Genomic DNA, 24,462 nt, shown 5'->3' with positions numbered 1-24,462 from the left:
ATGCCTATCAATTGGGGAATGGCTAAACAAATTATGGTAATGTAATTGAATACTATTGTACCATAAGAAATAATGAATATGAATCAAAGATTGACAGCATTGATATAATTTAGTTTGGTTTTGATCAGACTTTTGATTTAATCATCATATAAGTTTTCTGGTGAGGAGTTTCCTCTTACAGTGTAGGTACGTACCTTCTCTACATCTTACAGTCTTAGAGGATTTACAAAGGATTACAACCTTAGAGGCATATCAAAGATTAGCAATAGCAAATTTTAAAAAAAGGACATAATGACCAACTGAGGTATTAACAGAAGAGGAGAATGCCCTCATATCTTTTTTTTTTTTAACTGTATGTGTCAGCTGAAAGAGTGTCAGCCCTGAAGTCAGGAAGACTCATCTTCCTGAATTCAAATCTGGCCTCAGACGCTAGCTGTGTGACCCAGGGAAAGTCACTTAATCCTGTTAGCTTTAGTTTCCTCATCTGTAAAATGAGCTGGAGAAGGAAGTGGCAAAACCACTCCAGTATCTTTACCAAGAAAATCCCAAATAGGGTCATGAAGAGTTGGACACTACTGAAAAAATTGAACAACAACAACATGTAGATGCTACTAAAACTATTCTCTGATAGTAATTTTAGGGAGGCTTACTATGTTCTGTATGTTGGGCCACTATTGGTGGCATAATTAGAGCAGTGATATTTTAAATGGATCTGTAGTGCCAAGGAGAAGAGTTCATAGGCCTTGTCTGTGTAAGTTAGATACTAGCAAAATGAAATTCAGTCAAGAAGGTTGTGTGTGTGTGAGCCTTGTACTATCATAGAGTGCTGGAATGGGAGACAGGTGATCTAATTTCTAGTCCTGGTTTGACTCTACTGTAATTGGTTGGGTTACCCTGGGTAGTATGTCCAATCTCTTTGGACCTCAGTTTTCTTCTTTATAAAATTAGAGAATGCATTATAAAAATTTCCAAGTCTTATTCCATGTCTAAAACCTACTGTATGATAGTCAATTAACATATAATAATATTGTTATTAATAATAATAACAACTAGCACTTACATAGCACTTTATGGATTACAAAGAATTTTTCAGAAATTAACTCATTTGATCTCAACAACAACTGTGTGAGGTAGGTGCTACTATTTTCCTATTTAATGGAGGATGAAACTGAGGAATGGAGGGTTAAAGTAATTTCCCAAAGATCCCGCAACTAGTAAGTTTTGGGGGCAGAATTTGAATTCAGATCTTCCTGACTCCAGGTCCTGAGCTCTTTTCATGGCAACATTTAGAGGCGTATTATGTGTCAGGTGCTGTGCTGAACACTGATCAGTTAAATCTTTTTCAGTGATATTAATTTTTAATCAACATTTAATATAATCAAATTTTAAAAGTGCTTGCTGCTAGTATAAAATGCTATAAGATTAAAACAAATGCAAGCTTCTATATTCTCTTTTGTCCTTTTGAGGTAGGTAATTTAGTTACCCCAATTCAAGTTTAGTGTTTATTTCTGCAAAAGTAATTCTGGGAAAATACTGTTTCTCAGAAAAAATCAAAAACAAAAACAAAAATAAAACTATTAATAGTAGAGATTCAGTATCATAACTTTTTCAAAAGAATGTCATGAAAATTATTTTACCATTAGTACAAGTCATTGGGATGTTTTCCCCACCTATGGAACTCTTCCATAAAGGCCTTGCTTCTTAGTGGAATTGTTAATTTCAGATGTGATTGATGAGGGCTAGATTAGAGGCAACTAGGAATTTAGTTCCCTAGGGAAATCAAATTATCATTCAGACTACCTCTGCCTCTGCTTGACAGCAATGCTTAATATATACCATTTGATGAACAAACTGAACCCTACTACAAAATTAAGCACACTGTCAACAATTATTTTTCAATAATCACTGTCCAACTAAATTAACATATCAGTCTTCACATTTCAATGTGTCATATTACATTTCTTTTGGCATTCAAATACAACTGGCAATACACTAATAAGATTACATTATTAAAACTGTCTTTAAAATGAAAGCAACATTAACCATGGCATAAAAATATCAACTTCCATCAACTTTAATACACAGATAGAATGAAGTCAAATTATTTTGACAATGTTTAATCAAAACTACCAATTTGGAAGAGGATTTTTCTTATCAAGCATTGCCTTCTCTTGAAAAGCCAAAGATCAACAAAGAGGGATTTGGGGGATCCAAAGACACGGATGAAAACTTTTTTTTTTTTACTATAAAATTCAAAACATACCAACAAACTAGTGTTTATATATTGCCTGGCTGAACTAGTAAAAAATAAATTGCTTTTGTTTGTTTTCCAATGTCCCAGATTTCCATTTTTAACAAAGTTAAGTCATCCCTTGGGGAATAGCACCTGTTGCTACCCAACCAATAGTATGCACTCCCCTATTAGAAAGGAAGATCTGGTTCAGTAACATGGAGTCATTGATTCACTGGCTGAAAAGTCCAAATACTAACACTCCTAATGATCAGCCATTCCTTTTGTGTTCTGGTGGCAAGTATTCTTATACAGTGAATATCAAATGGAACTTTGTGCTTCACATCTGCTATTTCAAAGTTTCCATTTTGGAATTCCCCTAGTCTCAAGTAAGTGGCACACTGTTTTCCCTTTTTGCTCCACCCTATATTTTCACCAACTTCCAGAGCTCCATGATGCAAGATGTCATTTTGTCGATCTTCTGTTCCAGTACTCACTTTAATTTTGCTGATATTGATGGGCTTTTCAAATACAATTACAAAATAATCTCCTACTGCAGGTGCCTTGGACCAAAAGTACTCATCAACACTGCTATATGCTTTGCTTGCATCATAATTTTCAAATACATTCATATTTGTGTATAGCTCTGCAGGTGGATTGTCAGGGATGTCAAATGAATCCTCTTCAAAGTCATCATCTTTTAATTTGTTCTCTGCTCCTTTGTATGAGGAATAATATCCTATATGCTGGAACAGAGAAGGTTTAAAACGCATCACATCCTTTTGAGCCAGGAGACTACGGAAATGAATCAATAGCCAATCACAAGGCATTTCCTGGTAAAACATTAACAAAAAATGTGCCAGTCGTGGGAGATCATGGGAATGGTAGAGTTTTCCAATGTAGCCAAGCTTGGAAAATTCCAGCGTCACCCAGTAAGAACCTTCTCGTGACGTGATCACTTTCTTAATGGCAGACAAGAAATTTTTTGAACATCGAACATCATCTTCTAACATTACATAATAGTCTGAAATGTTGGCACAAAAATTAAGGAGGAAAGCATAATCCACGTTCTGCTTGGATCGAAACTTGACTCGATCATTTGGATCATTATAATTTCTTTTAAGGCCATCCAGGATTGGGTAATATTCCTCAGGAGCATGTATGACCATCAATCGGCCAGCGATTATGTGGTGAGCAAATTTCTGTGTAATATCTCGTACCATACTGTCACACCAAGGTAAGTCAAAATCTGCAAGATGAACTACCACTGCAATTTCCTTCAGTTCTTCATAGCTGGATTGCTCAAATATAGACTTGATTGTTTCAAGCAAATAGTTTCCTTTTTTTCTTTTGACTGATGAAAGTCCAACTGTTAGGTACTCTGGGAAAAAGAATTCAGAAGGAAGATGAATTAGATGTTTTGAAAAACACATAACAATCAAGGTTGGCCCTTAGGGCTGCTACTAAAACAAGTAAGCTTAGTGAATGATGAAATATGGGACATTTTGTGATTAAATTATTAAGCTACATATGAAAAAGCTATTATGGATTATGTGTAATTGATTCTTTTCTGTGGAAAACAAATTGCATTATAAACATACTAATATATGTACTGTTGCTTTAAACATTTGTTTATAAAATAAAATAGGTGTAAAATGTTCTACAGCTTAATGCTCTCATATAAACGCATTAGAGAAGACACATAGATATTTAGATAATATAAAAAACTATTTAAAAAATGGAAAAGAGAAAGTCATTCAAAGTTATGTCTGACAAACTATCCCCAATTTATGCAAGTAGAAATTACAGATGAATCGTTTTTTAAATCATTTTGTGATTGATTATTTTAAAGGTTATTTTTGTAATAATTATTCTTAGAACACTTACAAGACATTTTCATTTGTGTTAAATGGTTTACACCACTTTCTGCTGGCACAAACCATGAACTGCTCAGTTTTCATACAAAATAAATTCAGTTTCTTGCATCCAAGTCAAAATTCTTTGGAGTATATTATATTATTCAAAATTTCCATTCCTATGAAAAATTTTAGCCTGTGGTTCCATGATATTGACATTAATGTGTTATCTATTGTGAACAAGAGTTATGTTCTGCTTTCCTGCAAATGAAACATTTTTTTTAATTGGATACAATCCAGAACCAGGGGCTCTTTACCCAGAGCAAGACTTGGATAGGATTTCAGGATGCGGACTGGGGAAGGTCTATTAAATTGGATAGGAAAGTAAACCAACAAACAACATGTATCTTTATTTTTATTTTTAGCCTCTACTCGAAATGTAAGCATTTCCTTCTATTATAATTAAAAAATTATTTTGAAAAGTGACTCATAGCTTTCACCAGACTGACAAAAAGGTCTATGATACAAACAATAAGTTAAAAACCCTTGATGTAGAGCTGAAAACATGACTGTATTTAATGAATGCACCTGGGAAATGGCATAATCCCACTAGAGGTTCATAGTACAGAGAAGATGACAATCCTCAATTTGGATAGACAAGAGAAAAGAAGGAAGATGATGGTAGAGATAATACAAAAAAAGGGGGAAGCAGTGAGAAGTCCAGAATTCTCCAGGAAAAATCTGAAATATCCCAAGAATAATAGTTGCTGCTGCTGCTGCTGCTACTACTACTACTACTACTACTACTACTCCTACTCCTACTCCTACTCCTACTACTACTACTACTACTACTACTACTACTATTACTACTATTACTACTACTACTACTGCAATACACACACACATACACACACACACATATACACATTACTTGCAAGGTTCTTCTAATTATAGATCTCTCAATGAAATAATATGAAATTGTTTGGAACAAGGTTTTCTTAACCAGTCTAAAAGAACTTGGTAAGTTCTCCAGGACAGAAGCCCATGCAAGGCAGAGCATGTATGTTGGCAAATGGCAGTTTTGTGTGGCTATTTTCTGAGTAATTTGGCCATTAGAATGAAACCCATGAGAAATATGTTCTGTGCATTGCCAAGTTGAGTCAAAAAACGTTAACATTAGATTCAGAAGTTAAGGAAAGTAAAGGCCCAGTTATTTTGTTTTCTTTTAAGCAACTTGCTGTTTATATTTCTTTCCAAGACAGACAGGTGACATACATATACTCAATATGTATTAGTGACACTGGTAGAAGAAAGAAATGAGGCTGGAAGAATATTTTCATCCTCTAGATATTATCAGAATGTATGAAGCATCCCTTAACATGATGGAAAACATGACCCAAAAAGAAAGATTAGAGAAAAAAAAATAGGCTAATGAAGCCAATTGAAAAACAAAACTAATACTGCAGGAATGGTTGTGGAAGGATATAACACAAAGGAAGGGAAGAATAATTATATAATGGCTAAAGCTATATAGTTGGTATGAGACTTTCTACATAGAGGGCAGATTCAGACATTAAATTTACTTCAGTTAAACTCCATTCAACCAGCAGGCTATTGAGGTTAAACAATAGACTACTTACTATCTCAAGGACCACATATTCTAATATGAGGCTAGACACATATACAAATAACCATAATGGAAATTAAAATATTAAAAAATGCAAAAGAACTATCTCACAAAAGTAAGATATTCTCTGGTTCAGTTTTAGTGGGGGAGATAGAAGACTAATGGTGATAATGCAGCATCTAAACTGGGCCTTGAAGGAAAACAAGCATTTCAATTATTGAACTTGTGGATAACTTCCATGCTATTCATGGACATACACAATGGCAGAAATGGGCAAGACATGATTACAGAATAACTGGTATTTCAGTTTGCCTGGACCATAGATTACATGAAGGAGAACATCATTAAGCATGGCCAGATAATGAGTAGATAAGAAGTTTGTATTTTATCTGTGAGACAGTGTGGAGTCACTAATCTCCTTTGAACAGGAGAATGATGGGTTTGAACCTGTATAATGGAAATATATTGGTGATAAGGTGAAAGATGAATTAGAGGAGGCAGATACTGAAGGCATGGGGACCAGTTAGGAAGCTACTACAAGATCAGAGGAGTGATGAGGGACTGAACTAGAGTTACAAAAGTGAAACTGGCAAGGAGGACATCTCTTTGAGTGTTTTAAAAGACAAGAATCAAATCAACATATGTTAGGAACTAAGTAGATGTGGAGGATGAGAGAGAAATAAGACTTAAAGATTGTTCCTCATGGGAAGAAAGCAGTAGATAGTAACTTGTTAGGAATCTAAAAAGGATCCTTAGGCACTAAGGAATTCCCTTTCTGGGCCCAGGAAGAAGAGTTCATTATTAACTCCCTGTTTGAGGGTGGGGAAGGGATTCTCCTAGATATGGGTAATGAGAAACAACATTTTTTTCTTGATGCATGTACCTAAGATATGATAGAAAGCTTTCTGATCCTTTCAAAGTTGAAGATTACTATCCACTTTGAAAGATTTTTATTGAAAAAAAAAAAAGGTCATACAGGTGTGTGTGTGTGTGTGTGTGTGTGTGTTTGTGTGAATGTGAATGTGTGGAACGGGACCTGGGGGGAAAATCACTAAGGATTATTGGATTTTGAACAAAAAGCTAAATCCATTATTGCCAGAGTGGCGCTTTTCTGTTACTCATAATTACTAGTTATTGAAGATTAGTTTAAGCATTCTTCCAGGTATTGTCTTCTGTCTGGGTTACTGTGACAATGCTTTTTCCTGGTTTTCTTGCTTCTTGTCTAATTACTCCTTCTTGGTCTCCTGTGCTAAAATATTATCTGTTTGCCACAACCCTCACCCCTTTATGGGTACATCCCAGAGTCCTCTTATCTTCTCTCTCTAATCTCTATGTGTGGTTTTCTTGTTTCCATGGGTTGGATTTAATTATCATCTCTGTAATGATGACTATATATTCCTCTCTCATGTCTCTCTTAAACTCTAGTCCTGAATTACCAATTGTAGGCCTCCACCAATATATTCTCTTGGCACATTAGATTTAATACTCCCTAAATGGAACTCATTATATGCTCTTTAAGTCCAAGATTCTTCTGATTTCTCCATTTCCCTTGAGATACTACCATTCATTAAGTTATCTAGGTTCATAACAATAGTTATACTTGACTCTTCCCTCATACTTCTTATTTCCCTATATTCAGTTAGCTTCCAGTGCTTGTCAATTCTATATACACAATGTATTTTATATATACAAGGCCCTTCTGTCCTCTTATATGGCCACCTTATGTTTAAATCATCATTATCTTTTGTCTAACCCAGGCTATCATAATAGTCTCCCAATTTTTCTACTTGCCTGTAGTCTTCTCAGTCTTCTATCCATTTTCCAAATAACAGCCAAATGGACTAGCAAGGGTCTGATTAGGACCTTCAAAAGTTCAAGAAGTTGTAGTGACTCCCTATTTCCATTAGGACAATATATAAAGTTCTCTGTTTTTTGGCATTTAAAGTTTTTCAGTTTCTAGCAGCATCTTGTCTTTCTAGATGGATTTATCTTTACTCTCTTCTACCAAATCTACATTCTAGTCAAATGGACCCACTTGTCATGTACGATAATTCATATCCCACATCCTTGTGTTTGTACCAATACTTCCTCATTCCTGAAAAGCTCTTGTACCTTGCCTCTCATTTTTGGAGTCCCCAATTTCTTTTAAGGCTCAGTTCAAGATCTTTTCTAATTCGTGGTTATAAGTACTACTTTCCCCATCCTATAGACTCACTGAGACAAATTTTTTTGAATTTATTTGGTATTTCTTTATCTGTGTACATATCCCTTTCCCTTTCACCATGAGAATATAATCTTGAGAATTGGGTAGCCTCAGAAACCAGCACATACTTTGTAAAGATTAAGTACTTAATTGATGCTTACTGAACTGAATTGAGTCAGCACAGTGTAGTGGATTTGGTGATACAGGATCTGGGTTTGATTCTACCCACTGGAATGTCCTAGCTTTGTGGCCACGACAAATTCACTTAATCTCCTTTAGTTCCAGTTTCTCACTGTGAAATGGGGATAATATTTATATTATCCCCCTCTCATAGTTATTGTGAGGATCAAATGAGATAATGTATGGAAAGTGCTTTGTAATTCAAGTGGAAGAAAATATCAATTAGTATTAAAAGGTAGTAAGTATGGGAAAAAAAGAATAATACAAATGAATAAGAAGATTGTGTTAAAACAACAGAACTTGTCTTCCTGGGACATCGACTTTTTGGTTAGGAATGTAACAAAGCTGAAAAGGATCAGTAAGAAAATATTCACCCTAAAACTTGATCACATTGTCCAAGAGGCTTTAAACTGAAAAGGGAGACAGAGAAAAATTCCTGGATAGAACGTCTCAGTCAGACGGCATGTAGAATTGACATAACATAGAAAGAAAAATGACAAACAAGGTCTCCAATATTTCATAAAGAAGAAGAGAAAATATATCCATATACCTCAAATATCCGTATACCAATAAACAGAATGTATGTCAAAAATAAAATGAGCTGAGATCTTAAGACAAGGGGACAAATATAATTTAAAGGTAACACTGAAACTTGGTCAAATGGGACGCCTAACTAGGAGATAGCAATGGAAGCATATACTTAGTTCAAAAGGAGTAAAGTAGAAGGGACAGGAACATAGCATTACACAAAGATATAGAAATTACCAAACTTGAGGAAGAAAACATACTAGCAATAATAATAATGGCTCATACATATTTAATACTGTATAGTTCACTTAGAGCATTTTCCTCATAAATGCTCTGTGTATTAGACAGCATAAGTATTATTACAGCTGTTGTACAAATGAGGAAGTTCAAGCTTTAGCTAACATGACTAGTTAATAGGAGAACTGAAATTCAAACCCAGGTTTTCTGATTCCTAGGTTGTCCTTCTTTCAGATAACTATACTATCTCTAACCTTGGTGGGAAAAATTTGTGTGTAGCTTGAAGGAAGGAAAACAAACTGAAATTACATTATTGTGGGAGTAGACTACATTCTACCCTGGACAGATGAAAGTAGTGATTGATGAATTACTGACTGATTGAAAATGCCACAGAGATATGATAGAACTGTCAGAGGAGAGTTGTGAGCCTCTTTTTAGCTACCAAAAATTTAAATTAATCCAAAAGAAGGTTTCTAAAGATTCTCAGCTTGACCGAATTCTGGACAATGTTTTAATCCAAAGAAGAATTTTAGAATAAATTCAAAGGTTTATCTTTTACACACACATACACATACACACACATACAAATACCAATCTACCTACATATATGAAGTTATCATACCTAGAGCATTTAAAGGTATGCGAAGTGTTTTATGTGTGTGTTTCACAGGATTTGACAATCCTTATGAAATAGGTGGATTATAGGGTTGAAGTAACTGAAGTTAAAAGGTGCCCAAGGTCACACAACTAAGTGTCTGAATCAGGATTCAAACAGGTTTTTCCTAACTGCAAGACTAGTGGTCTATCCACTATGCAATCTAGTTGTCTACATATCGATACAGAAGCCAAATAGGCTGTTGGTTAGAATAAAGATTGGTTTTAATCAATTTGACCACAGATTACAGAACTAGGCCCAGTGCTTGGAAGTCAGAAGACTTAGGAACAGAATAAGAAGGGATTTTATAGCAGTTGCAGCTATTTAAAAAAAATGGGTTGAACTAACTCATGAGATAGTGAGTACCCTGACACTGAGGCCTTTTGAGAATAGACTAGTTGAAGGGGCAGTTAAGTGACACAGTAGATAGAGCTCCAGCCTTGGAGTCAGGAGGACCTGAGTTTAAATCTGACCTCAGACACTTGAAACTTACTAGCTGTGAGATGCCAGTTAAGTCACTTGACCCCAATTGCCTCACCAAAAAAACAAAAAAAAAAAGAGGAATAGACCAGTTGATCGGTTGGTGGGGATGTTGTCATTAGAGGGAATGTAGTTGTTATTAGTAGATGACTTCTGAAGTTACCTCCACTTTTAAAGATTCTGTATTTTCTTTATTCTAATTGAGACCATGTGGAAATCTGCAATATATGAGTCTTTCTCAAGAAACATCTATAAAATGAAAAATTGGAGACTTCTAAAGTCTTTTCTACCTCCAATATCTGATAATTATACTTTTCACTTAAAAAAAATCGCATTCTCATGGTCAATCAGATAAGCACAATTTTTGAACTTTCATTTAATGAAATAATGAAAAGATAAAGATGGTAGTAAAGTTCATTGATCAACAGTTTTGCTTTTTTTAAGTAAAGGCTGACTTGGCAGCCACCTACATAGTTACAATATTGAGTTGTTAAAATTTCCTTGGCCGCAAATATCTCCCTTGGCAGCCTACCTGAGTTTCTCAAATTCCCATTAAGACATTTAGAACTTTGGGTTTGTGCAATGGATGTCCCTTTTGGAAAATAAATGTGTTACTAGCACATCAAACCATTATCCCTCATTAATACCTCAGAACAAATTCATTTATCAGATTAGCAAACCAGGCTCTGAGGGAACAGAGTACACAAAATGAATGTTTTTAGGAGAAAGAAGAGGTAGTGAAGATGAAAGTCTAAGATGGATGCTGGGGAAGAATGGTTTAAACAGGATACAAATATGGGGAAAATTTGAAGGTACTCATCACATAGAGCAAGGAGGGAGTTGAGAAGGCAGCAGCTATGAGTAGAAAGAGACAGGGTAGGATTCAACTAAAACGATATAACTTAACTGTGGGCTAGTACTAGCAATTTTAACTTCACAGAATATCTCAGAATATGAGAAAAAAAACAAAAATTATATGAAGATCCCTATATTGCTGAGAAGTTTTTTTAAAGCTCTCTATAATCATGTTTCTTAATGAACCTTTTATGTTTTGACTGTAACATATAGGCAAAGTGGACAGTAGAGAAAAAATATATATATATCCTTCATGATTTATGTATGTTCATCAACATCACAAAACAAATATATAAATACATGACACATTTTAAAAGTTTTTGTGACTTTCTACTCAAGCTATTTATCCGATACCTCTGAATTAAATTAAAAAATGAAAACTGAAATCAAGCAGTTGCTTTGTCTGCAATGTCAATCAATATTTGATTATTAAAAACTGACCACTCAGTTTTCCACTCAGGATATGTCAATAATTTTGGTGTGTAAAAAAATGTTTTAGGATTTTCCACTATTCTGAAGATAATGAAATAATATCTTAGATTTGTAAAACACTTAACTTTTTACAAAGCACTTTCACACTCTTATTAATGTAAGGATACTTACTTTTTCTTGGTAATGGAGTGCCAGCTAGATAGCGATAGGTGACATTTATGGCTCCTGAGAAATTAGATAAATCTTTAAAAGTGTGCACATAACGTTCTGAATTCAGTTGATGTGTGGATGTTTCTCTAATGAGCTGTTTGTCTCCCTTCTAAATGGCAAGAAAGAGGTAGAGGGTAAGAGTAATAGGTGCACATGGGTGAAAATTTCTCTCTTAAGCAACGAATAATGAAAGGTTGGGCTACGGGGTGTCATATACATTAAGGTTTTATCTTGGCACATATTACGTGCTCAGTGAATTTTGGTTGAATGAATCATAGGTCAAGCCTGTATATCCTTCTATCCTTCTAACTTCTAAACATTGTGGTAGATAGCTCATGCAATAGATGAATAGAAATTAGGTTTTTCTTTTCCATCTTGCTTAGTTGACTGTGCCTTCCAACTTTATTCTGGTTTATACCTGACTCTCAAATCAGAGACTTTTCTTTATGCCTATACTGGCATTACTAAAATAAGCAAGGCCTATTCATCATTCTCCTTCTACCTTACTGTGGAGCAATTTGGAAATATTTCTTATAACTATATATATATATATATATATATGTATATGCTGTTAAGAGTACTCTGTGGGACTGAACAGATCAATGTTGTGCTTCTAGTCTGATTTGGCTGTGGTTTCACAAACTTGACCTTAATATCTTTTAAAACTATTCTGAAAAAAAAAAAGAGAGGCTCATGGGATCATTAGACCATAGTTTGATAGTTGAATGGGATTTTGAGACTCAGCTTAATTTGATCTAAATCTTATTAAAGCTTTTGATAACCATGCCACAGCAAACTCAAAATGCTATATCCTCTTACCACAAACTCCAAGTTTTTTGGTTGGATGAAATTATTCTTAAATATTCATTTAAAATAGAGACAGTTTGGTATAGTGGATAAAGAACTTACCTTGAAGCCGGGGAGAGCTAGGTTTAACTTCTGCCTCTAAAACATACTGGTTATGAGACCCTAGGTAAGTAATTTGACCTTTTAGCACTCTGGACAGTTCTCTAATACTAAATTGTGGGGAAGGTGATGATCTGAATTCATAGAGGCATTTTCCTGACCTGAGTGTTACCTGTACAAAGAAAATCACAGGTCTAATCCCTCTACCTATCCTTAGAGTAGGGGACCATTGGAGGGGAACTGATGATAATTTCTACTATACAGAATTTCTTGCTTCCAATATTTGTTGTAATAAGTTTAATCTGTAATCTTTTTTTTAATGTAAAACTCTATTTGTGAACATACGTACACTCTTTGGTATTTTATTTCCCAATAAGGCATTTATCCTTATAGTTTTACAATATAGATAAGGAGTTTTCCATAATTCAAAAGGAATGCAATCAATATATTCCCCATTTAGATTGTGTAAATTTTCACCTAGTGATAATAATTGAATTTACAATGACACCAACTTATTTTGTGTGTGTGTGTGTGTGTGTGAGGCAATCGAGGTTAAGTGACTTGCCCAGGGTCACACAGCTAGTAAGTGTCAAGTGTCGATCGTATTTGAACTCAGGTCCTCCTGACTCCAAGGCTGGAGTTCTATCCACTGTGCCATCTATCTGCCCCCTTAATTTGTGTTTAAGGGCACACAAAGTCTATCCTATTTATATGTATAGGTTTGTGATTCCAGACACATAAAATGCTATGTAGACATTTGTAAATATGAATTAAGATTTTTAAAAATTATCAGATCAGGGCATTGAGGTTCTCTGTGTATTCAATCAGTCTCAGCATCAAATTCCTTGCTCTAATGCAATATTCTTCACCACTTGTAGATGCTGATAATCATCAGACTAATAATCCTCAACTCAATGACAATGCTCATCTTAAAGTTTATATGACTTTTTATAGGTATTATATTGAAGAGGAAAAAATAAGATATGGAGTGTAAATTCAAACAAATTTCTAAAAACTTAGGGTTTTTTCTATATTAAATACCACTACACAAAATAAAAGACATAACAAGGCATGAAATAAAACATATAAAAGCACTTTATTAAATTTCCTAACATTGTTTTCTTTACATATTTTTGTGAAAAATAAATAAAGCAGTAGTCAACTGAGTTATTTTATTTGGCTACCTTCAAAGCTCTATCAGGACTCTCCCTAAATAGTATTATCCTACAAATATTGTTTTACTCTGTGTATGTATGTGGGTATGTATGCATGTATGTATGTACTAAGATAAAGAACCAGCTAGAATATAAATGTAGGGTAAGGTAGGGGAATAAGTATTTCTATAGCTCCCACTTATGTGCCAAGTGCTTTTTTACAAAAATCTCATTTCGTTCTTACAACAATCCTATGAGGTAGGTGCTGTTACTATCCTTATTTTATAATTGAGTAAACTGAGGCTGAGGGAAGTTAAGTGATGTGCCAGAGTCATGCAGCCAGTAGTTGTAAGAATGTAGATTTGAACTCAGGTCTTGGTGACTCCAGACCCAGCATCCTATCTACTATGCCACCAGCTAGAACATAAATGCAGACTCTATACTAGGTGATCTTAACATTTTATCTATCTATCTATTTATTTATTTTTGTGTATCTCATGGACCCTTTGGCAGTCCAGTGAAGGGTTCAGATCCCTTCCTAGAACATTTTTTTTTTGGCTAGGCAATGGGGTTAAGTGACTTGCCCAGGGTCACACAGCTAGTAAGTGTTATGTGTCTGAGGCTGGATTTGAACTCAGGTCTTCCTGACTTCAGGGCCAGTGTTCTATCCACTGCACCACCTAGCTGCCCCTCTTCTTAGAATATTTTTAAAAGTATAAAACATATTGGATTATTAAGGAAGTTAAATATATTGAAATAGTTGTTAATATATAATTTATAAAGTTAATGGACCCCTGGTTAAGAATCTCAGAGACTTGAAGCTAAGCAAAGTTGATCAATCAACCTTTTCTTAAAAATGTTGCTTATGTTTCATTCAGAGACCATGCTAACATGTCCACTAACTCACACAAAAATGAAGCTGTTAAACGTGGTTTTAGACTTGTGGATATAGCCACCAAATGGCAGATAAGGTGAACTGGGCTGTGCTTGAAAATCTGGGAGTTTATGTAGAGTTTGTCTTTGAGGCTCATAATTCCTTTTCTGTAGAAGGAATTCAGTTGTCAAAGTAATCTCTTGATGATTCTCTGTTGCCCTTCATATAAAATGCATAGCTAAGGACTATTGTTTTTAACTCCACATTTTTTACTCTTGTATCCATACCCTCCTTTCCATTCCTGTCAACCTACTACCATCCTAATTCAAGATTTCATTACAATAGTGCAGTGCAGAGGTGTTAAACTCATTGCCTGGCAGGCAATCCCCTAATGAAACCAGAACCAGATTAAAATGTCATTGGGAAATATTTAACAAAAGGAAAAAATATATATAATAGAGCATAAATAATGTTAATATATAGTTTTCTAAATCAATGGTCTCCTACAGGAATACTTATCCATGGTGTAGTGTCCCCTGTTTATATTTGAGTTAGATAACACTGTTGTTTTTGGCAACTAACTAGTCTTCCGACCTCTAGTATTTTTCTGACCTCTTTTCTCCATTGGATCTTGAGTTAGAATATCTGGTGTCATACTGTAGCTCTGCCTACCACCCTTGGGCAGATCAATTAATCTCTACTGATTTTGATTCCTTGCACTATGAAATGGTGATAGTATTAAATATAGAGACAGGGATCAGGTCTGTGATTTCATAGGCATAGTGAACTTCCAGGTATGGATACTACTTGTACCAGTGCAGACTGGATACCTTCTTTGTAGCTTATATAGATAGTCTTAAAGAGTTATCCAGAATACAGAGTTTAAGTGGCTGCTCAGACACAAATAGCCATCATGTTCCAGAGGTAAGACTTGAATTCAGATCCTCCTGGCAGTAAGGTTGGCTTTATAGCCATTTTGCCAGATGGATGGTGATGCTCATTGTGGTAGTGATGATGTCATTAATAATATGTGCATTATCATTCACATAGGTTATTTTGGAGAAAAGTGTTATGTAAATTGGGAATCATTATCAAAATCAGAGATTCCCAAACTTATTTAGCCTACTGTCTCCTTTAAAAAAAATACTCCACTCCCCCGGAAATCTTTAACCCTTTAACTTTTTTTCTGAGTTTGTGTCATTTCAAAAAATACAAAATATTTTTAAATGATGCATCTTAAATTGAATAATTTATTGTAAATTTGTTATTTTTTCCCCCACATTAAAATTTTGATCTATTGCATCATGTAACCCTATAGTATCATATTATAAATAAGTCATTGCACACACAGAGTTCTGCTGATTCATGCTTGACTTCTCCACAATGCATGACATACTTGCCTGCCAACACTTACTCATTAAGACCTGGTGGCAGACTTGACCACTGTTCAGTTATAACTTGCATTTTTTTGTGTTTATTTGGAAAATAATGTAATCACTATGACATTAACTCTGTTACAACAACAGATTTTTTTTTCAAAATTTTCTTCTCTTCTTTCCTTATGCTCCCACTGCCCCCTTATGCCTCCAAATTGTACCTGAGGCTACTACTGCTGCCTCCATAATTTCAGTGCCTCCCCAGGGGGCAGTATGGCCCACTTTGGGAACCTCTGAATTCTAAATTAATTGGGCAAGCAAGCAGTGGATAGAGTGTTGGCCTTAAGTCAGGAAGATTCATCTTCCCAAGTTCAAATCTGGCCTCAGATACTTACTAGCAGTGAGACCCTTTGCAAGTCACTTAACCCTTTTTGCCTTTGTTTCCTCCTCTGTAAAATAAGTTATAGAAGGAAATGGCAAAATATTCCAGGATCTTTGCCAAGAAAATCCTAAATGAGGTCACAAAAAGTCAGACATGACTGAACAAAATTTACATAAACTATTATTACTTAAGCATTTCACCCTTACTCAGCAAACTTCTTAGCTGTTAATAAATAAAAACTTAGTAGCCTTGCATACAAAACTGGCCTTAGTCTTACTCTATTCTACCTGTCCAGCCTTAATACCATACTTCCCTCTTTTCATGGACCTGATGCTCTGTACTCCACACACATAGAGTACCTTTCCATTTCTATGACATTTTTATTCAGACTGCTCCCTTTGCCTTCAAACTATTCTTTGCTTTTTCCACTTATCTTCACCTGTTGAAATCTTACCAGTCCTTCAAGAGCCAGCCAAAATATCTCCTTCTTCATGAAGCCTACTCTGATCTCCCATCTGAAAGTGAGATCTCCCTCCTCCAAAATCTTTTAGAATGCTTTCTCATGCATTGATTTATTTGCCTTCAGGGCAAAGATTATTTTATCCTTTATTACTTTGGATCTCCCACATGACTTAACATGTAGGAAGTACCTTATATGTAGGGTATGTGTAATGAATACCCATTGATTGAATGAATGAACATTTAGCATGGTTCTACTTTAGAATATACCTTCTATACTCTGGAAACTCCAGGAAAACTCGAATGTAATAGTATAGGGGAAAAATAGAATTTACATGGGAGAGTAAGAGAAGGATATCATTAAGATCTGCCTGTATCATTGAAAGAGGGCTTGTTTCATCATGGAAACTGTACATTATAAAAAGAGGGAATCAAATGAATTTCAATATAATATGATAGATATGATGTTATGCTTTTATAGAAATCAATATTTGAGATTCAAACAATTATTTAATTCTCAAAAATACTATTGAGGTAGAAATTTAAAAGTATAAAAACATCTTCATTGATTTTGAAAATGAATTGACTTTTATTAACATAATAAATTTAATCACACTATTTTTCTACTTTCCAAATATTTCTTAGAATTAATTCTTTAATTTTTGAAAATCTGGGAATCAAGATTATTTGTAGAGCTGTGTAGACTTGTGAGAGCAGTATGGTACCATGGCAAGAGGGCTGATTTTAGAATCATAGGACTTGAATTTGGATTCTGGCTCTGCCATTTGTGTATTACTTTAGATAAATCATTTAACCTCTCTAGGTCTGTTTCTCAGATTTTATAAAATAATAAGTTTGGACTATTGGATTCTAAGGTATCTCCTGGCTTTAACTCACTCATTCTCTGATCCATTAACCTATAAATGAACTGGCTTTGGCACATGAGCTTCATTTGGTGGTTATACACACATGCACACACACACACACACACACACACACACACACAAACACATGTAGGTGGAGCAGTAGGAGAGTTAATTCATACTGCCATACCATTTACATTAATATTCTAAATTGTTGTTACGAATGAAGTCTTTATTAAATGTTTACTATGTCCAGGAAAGTGCCAAGAAATTTCTTTTCTGGGTCTTTGATAGATGTGGCTATGGCACCTTCAGGACCAGTTGCCAGGCTGTATCTCCACTGGGGTTGCTTCCCTGGATGATGGCTGAAGACACTGGGTCAGAAGCATTGTAATTCCCAAGGCGCTTAGTTTTAAAATCCTGGGCTTTTTACTTTGGGATGTAAGGGGGAATGATGGTCAAGTTGGCAGTGGTATTTTGACCTGCCAGGCACATGCTGCCACCTCTGTCTACCTCAGGCTATCATGCTGCTTTTATCTAGCTTGCCTTTTTTGCACTGTGTGTGGCAGTTGATTGGTAGATAATGGGAATGGTCGGCCACTTCAACATGAGAGTTATTTCCTCAGATGATGACTATGATGGTGGGATGGAAACAGAATATGAGGGTAGGAGTTGGGGTGATGCTGCCTTTTGCTGATAGTTGTTGTTCATGATGATGAGGAAGGTGTCCCTCCCCCCAGCCTTTCAGCAATGATTCCTCAACTCAATGATGGCCATGGGAGTTAGTCCTATGATCCACTTATGAATTTGTGATCTCATCACTGTGATACTTGGACCTTGGTACAATATAAGTTCTTTGAGGGTAGGGGTAGAGGTTTTCATTTATTTATTTATTTGTTTGTTTGTTTGTTTGTTTATTTATTTATTTCTGTATCTCTAATATTGGTATGATTAAAAGACCTTGATAAAGGCTTATAGAAAGTCCTGGGGGACTTTGGAGGAATTATGAGAGGAAATGATTGAGAATTGTAGAAGATGAGACTAGTAAAATGTAGATGGGTTGTGATGCACATATGGAAGATGGTTCCTGTAATGATGAGATCACAGGTAAATGGAAGTATCGAACTTAACTTGGCACTGAGCACAAGACTAGAAGTGTTGAATAAGCCTTTGTTGAATTCAAATAACAAGGTAGAGTAGAAAAACCAATGATTTGAATTTAGGATGATAGGATCTGGGTTCTAATTTTCTTCTGTCACTACCCATGTGACAGTGGGCAAATCATTTAACCCAGGACTGCAAAATCTGTGGCTCATGGGCCACTTGTGGCATGCCAAAGGATTTTGGGCAGCCCATGAAAAACGTAGAGCAAAACATCTAAAATGCTTTGGTGTGCCTGAAGTGGCCCAGGGCCCCAAGTTGTGCAGTAATGGGGACAATTTTTCATCTCTAAAAAAGAATGTTGGGCTAGGTGACCTCAAACTGCAATCCTACAACACTAAAATCTCTTCTAGCTCTAAATTTATCATCTAATGGTGATGAGAAAGTTTGTCAAATTATTTTCTAAAATTCAGGTGTGTCGTTTCTATGGAATTCCTTTGCTTTACCAACATTTTTACAATGTTCTTTTCCTTGCAGATTTTTTTTTGTACTTAGGTAATTATCTAATTCTATCTTGCATTACCTTGAACAAGTCACTTGACTCTGCTTTAGTTTCCTCATCTGTAAAATGAGCTGAAGAAGGAAATGATAAAAACTCCAATAATTTTGCCAAGAAAACCCCAAATGGAGTCACAAAGAGTCAGATATGACTGAAAAATGACTGAACAATAAAAAAATCTTTCATTGTACAGATTCTTTCATGACTGAGATACCTGAATTCCAGGAGGTCAGGGATCCTGGCTTAATAAATGCTCAATAAATACACATCTGTTAAAGAAATGAACATAAAACTGGGAAATAAATACTGAAATTATTCCAGCTTTTTACATGACTTTTTATTCACCAGGCTTACAATGACTTCAAAGGGGGTTCTCTTCATGAGAGGTTTGTAGGCAGATGTCTATAAATAGTGATCCTCTGACCATTAAGTACAATCAAACATTGAAATTCCACTTGAAAGCTCCTCACAGACAGAGCAGTTGTTGATTGAAGAACACAAAGAGTAAGAGTGTACCTGCTCTTTACATTACTGGTTTAATTTATAAGGGGGCAGAGTGTCGTTTCCTTCTCTAGACACAGTTATAAAAACAAATGATTTCCAAGCAAGAAGCACAGTCATTTATTTCTCTAGTAGCTGTTTAGCATATTGAATAGGGTACCCACCTTAAGTTCCAAAAGAGCTGAGTTCAAGACTTGTGACCTTTGACCTTAGCCAAATCATTTAACCTCATAGTGTCCCAGGTGACTTTCTAACTTTCTAAGTTAACGAACAGTTTCTCGTCTATTTAATAATAGCTAGCATTTACATAGCACTTTAAGGCTTACATAGGGCTTTTCATATGTTATATCATTTAAAATTTATGACAACCCTAGGAGGTAGGTTCTATTATAATCCTCATTTTTACAGATGAGAAAGTTAAGCCTTGGAACAGGTGAGTGACTTGTCCAGGGTTGCACAATATTTTCCTGAAGCAGGATTTGAACTTAGATCTTCTGAGCTCCCAGTGTAGAACATTACTCACTTCACCACAAAATGAATTAGAAAGCAAGTGGAAATACACACTATAGGTTCTTCTTGGGGACTTCCCAACAGGAATAAAATGATGGGTGTTGCCACTCCCAAACCACTTGCTATTTATTAACTTTGCTTTTCAAGGAAATGTGACTGGAATGGCTCCTACATTACTACCCTAGGATTTGAGACTCAGAAATAATAATAATAATAATAGTAGTAGTAGTAGTAGTAGTAGTAGTAATTGTAGTAGGAGTAGTTGTTTAGGTCTAGACCTGTGGTTTTATTGATATAGGGAGCTCCAAGATAGGAAACTCCCTCTACCAATGCACATCTGCATTTTCTTTGTAACTCATAACCTTAGCTACATAGAGAATTGAGAGGATCAGTGTCTTGTGAGGAACACAGACAATACATGTCAGAGGTGGTTCTTGGACCCATTTCTTTCTGACTTCAAGGCTTTTCTCAACAATAGTACCTTATTATATAAACTTTAATGTTTTCCCCTCTAAGATTTATTTGTGTGTGTGTGTGTGTGTGTGTGTGTGTGAAGACGAACTAGGCCGTCTTTTGCCTCATTTCTTACCTAGCTTTTAATTCCTGAATGGATGTTGCCTCAGACAAATTGAGACCTGGGAAAGACCTTAGCTTAGAAAGGCCAAGGTCTCCCATTGCATCTGGGGTCATCACAAGTTATCCTGACCTATGTCTTGCCACTGGACTCTGATGACTCTGGAGGAAAGAGTGAGGCTGATGACTTTGCATAGCTCTGCCTCATTTAAATCCTATTCACTTGCAAGTCAAGACATCACTCAATAGCAACAAGACTTTAGGATTTATGATGAGATTTCTTTATTACTCAGTGATGAAAGAAGTTTATTATTGTTCCATTTTACAGATAAGGAAACTGAGGCTTAGGGAGGCTAGTGACTTGCCTGCAGTGACATGGTTAGATCTCAGAATTGTTGGTCCAATGAAGATTTTCTGACTCCAAGCTGTGTCCTTTCTACTATACCAAACTGCCTATCCATAAATCCCACTACCTTTAAAACTTAAAAACCACAACAACAAGGTGAAGAAAGGAAGAGAATTATTTCTCAGTAGCATTCATGGCCAGCCCCTCTAGTGTATTAGCATCTTAATTAAATCACTCTTAGCCAAGTTTCCCTGCTCCTGCTTATCTCAATTACCATTCATTGACTGAATTGGAGTGTGGTGAACAAGAAAGCTGTATCTAAATATTTGTTGAACGTAGATTCTGCCTTGAATATGATCCTGCAACCTGATAGAAAAGATGATTCAGTAGTAATGCTTTTGTGCTTGTCTCCCACTTCTCATCTAAGTGGTAGCAAAACTGCCTGGATAAACCACTGAGTGTCTCAGCATCTTTGTCTCCTGAGGCATAATCAAGAAACATGGATATGTATCTTTGCCCAATTTGGGCCATTTAGGGCCATTCAAAAATCAATTCAAATGTCAACACTCCATAATGGAAAGGAAAATGTCAATTTTCTTTGACTAAACAAAACAATAATACTCATTAAAAGGTACTTGGAAGGCAATGGGGCTTTGAGGAGGTATAACTAATTCCTAATGCAGCAAGAACTGGTTTTCTTCCCATATTTCAAATAGGTACCAATAATTTCTATGGATTAAGTGGCCCTAACTGATCCTGCAGAAGTTGGTTGGGCTAGCTGGGCACATGCAAATTGGAGGTACCTATTTAGACCCAAATACACACTAGTATCAGAGAGAGAGTGATCTCTAAGGATCATAGGTAAAGGAAATAATAGAGAGATCTCTAAGAAAATAGAGAAAAAGGAAATAATTCTTTAGCTTATTCTTCTATGAAGGGAACATGACTTGAACAGATCAAAAGGATCTTACTTCAACTCTAAAGTCTGGAGTACTTAAGTGTCCAGCTCAATAAACATTCAATTCAACAAAAAAAAATATGATAGAAAAAATACATAATCCAGACACTGTTGTTACATTGAGCTTACTCATCTCTGTGATGACTGAATGGTTTTTGGTAACTATTTTCCTAACTAAGGAGGGTCTTCAGCTTGCTTCTGAGGTGAGGGTTTAACTTAGGATAATAGGTGCCTAGATGTGGTGTTCATGTAGTTCAGCCTCCACATTTTATAGTAAATGAAACAGAAGCCCCCAGAGGCAAAATGACCTGCCCAAGGTCACACAGTAAGTAAGCATCAAAGGTAGAATTTGAAACCTAGATCTCTAAATCCTGGGAGAGTGAGCTTTCTACTATGCCAATTTGCCTCTGTTTGACTAAGCTGCAATTTAGGATACTGAAGTACTGTTCCTGTAAAACTTAATCTATCTAAGAAACTTACCAAGACATACCCATCTTCAATGTACAAGTTCATGAAGAGAAGGCAAATGACAAGGAGCCCTAAGAATGACACTGCTGAACGTTTCCGCAAGCATCTCATTTTATCCAGTGTTGTCAAATGAGTCTCATTTGAAGAAATACATATGTTGTCTCCTAAGGGAGAAAAGCATAGAATTACTCAGTTAATTTTGGTTGCCACTATTTATTAGCCTCATGCATTAAAAGTCTGAATGGTGGAGAATATATCATACTAACTTTAAAATCAAATCAGTTTTCTAATTTCACATGGAAAGATGACAAATTAAAGTGAGGTCTTTGCATTTTTAATTGCTTAATCCACAGATATTTATTAAGCACCTACTAAGTGCCAGGCACTATGCTAAGACTTGTCTATCAGGTCCTGTATTCTAGGTGGCACAGTAGATAGAGAGCACTGAACCTAAAGCCAGGAGGACCTGAGATCAAATCCAACCTGCCACACTTACTGGTTCTGTGTCCCTAGACAAGTTAATTAACCTCTGTCTACCTCAATTTTCTCAATTGCAAAATGGGGATAATAATAGTGCCTACTTCCCAGGATTGTTATGAGTGTCAAACTAGGTAATATTTATGGATATGATATCTATTAGCACAGTGCCTGGCACATAGTAGGCACTTAAAAATGCCTATCCCCTTCCTTTCCATCATCTATATTGTATAGGTAACAAACATGCCAGCATTTCATACTATATAACTAACTTACAAACACATACATGTGTCTATATACATATATATACATGAACACATAACACACACACTAATGATTATCATAACCCCTGCTTTCCTTCAATTCCATCACCATACCCCCATCTCCACAAATCCTGACTGCTGCTGCTTTCAGGAAACACTGTGGAAAAAATAATGGAATTATTAAAATAATATATAAGCTCAAAAATTGAAGCAGAGATGCATCTTTGCACATGAAGAATATCTTAAAGGAGTTGACAAGGGGGCAGATAGTTTTCTTCTCATAAATGGGGCTAGTCTGTCCTGAAATATCTTGCATTGTATTACAGAATCTTAAAACTAGAAGGGACCAGAGACATTATTAAAATCCAATCCTCATTTTCCTTACTACGTTCATTTTCCCTAGTTCTCTTTGTGACGGTGCCTGAAATTCTATCATTCAACATTCATTTCAATTAACAAGCATCCCCTTAAAAACAATTTTGCAGAAAGGGTAAAGGAATTCCATAGTCATGCATTTTTTTGTGAATTAATTCAATGGATTATTTGCTGAATACCCAAGTTCCTCTGCTATGAGGGAATGGGAATTGGGATTTTTATTGAGGTTCAGGAAAGAAGTAAATTCGAGCATGCAACAATTTTGGGTATAAGATATCTGAAAAAGGATTTAGGATCACATGAGGTTATCTTAACACCTAAAGCAAAAATCACTAGAAAGTAAAAAATAAATGCAGAAAGGGAGGAAAGATGTGTCAAAGAAACAATTTATTTTAAAACAGTTTATTGCTTAGACCTAGCCCTTTACCTAGGAAATGGATAGAAAAGCCTTTCTTTTCCTATGGAACATACATAGGATTCTAACTGGAAAAGACCTCAGTGGTCATCTCATCCAATCCCCTCATTTGGGGAGAAATGAGGTTCAGAGATGTTTTATGACTTATCAAGGGGCATCCAACCAGTGTTTTGCTTCCAGGACTCAGCTCATACTAACACACTGATTTATGTATTGACTCATGATCTCACCATTCATTCATTCCATTGCTGAAGAACAACCCATCCATAGTTTCTTATTCTTATCCATAGGATAGCTTCCCAATCTGCTAGAGGTCTTCCTCTACCTTTTTAAATATTTCCTGTATATCAGTGTAATGATCAGGCTGCCCATTTGTTATCTCTTATTCCTTCCAGACAACTCATTTACT

At 35.6% G+C, this 24,462-nt stretch overlaps 1 protein-coding gene across 1 annotated transcript; it reads right to left on the bottom strand.

Moving 5' to 3' along the window:
- Nucleotides 1-2,454: 2,454 nt before the first annotated feature.
- MGAT4C (MGAT4 family member C) lies at nucleotides 2,455-22,685 on the bottom strand. The gene is made up of 3 exons (XM_027842458.1): nucleotides 22,536-22,685; nucleotides 11,455-11,602; nucleotides 2,455-3,611 (listed from the first exon to the last, which is right to left on the bottom strand). Exons 1-3 carry the CDS (start codon nucleotides 22,632-22,634, stop codon nucleotides 2,455-2,457), a joined length of 1,404 nt encoding a protein of 467 aa, XP_027698259.1. The 5' UTR covers nucleotides 22,635-22,685.
- Nucleotides 22,686-24,462: the final 1,777 nt, after the last annotated feature.

The sequence above is a fragment of the Vombatus ursinus genome, unplaced genomic scaffold, assembly GCF_900497805.2.
Source record: "Vombatus ursinus unplaced genomic scaffold, bare-nosed wombat genome assembly UNPS02014874.1, whole genome shotgun sequence".
Taxonomy (NCBI): domain Eukaryota; kingdom Metazoa; phylum Chordata; class Mammalia; order Diprotodontia; family Vombatidae; genus Vombatus; species Vombatus ursinus.
The sequence above is the reverse complement of the archived record's forward strand: the minus strand, read 5'-3'. Positions and strand labels throughout refer to the sequence as shown.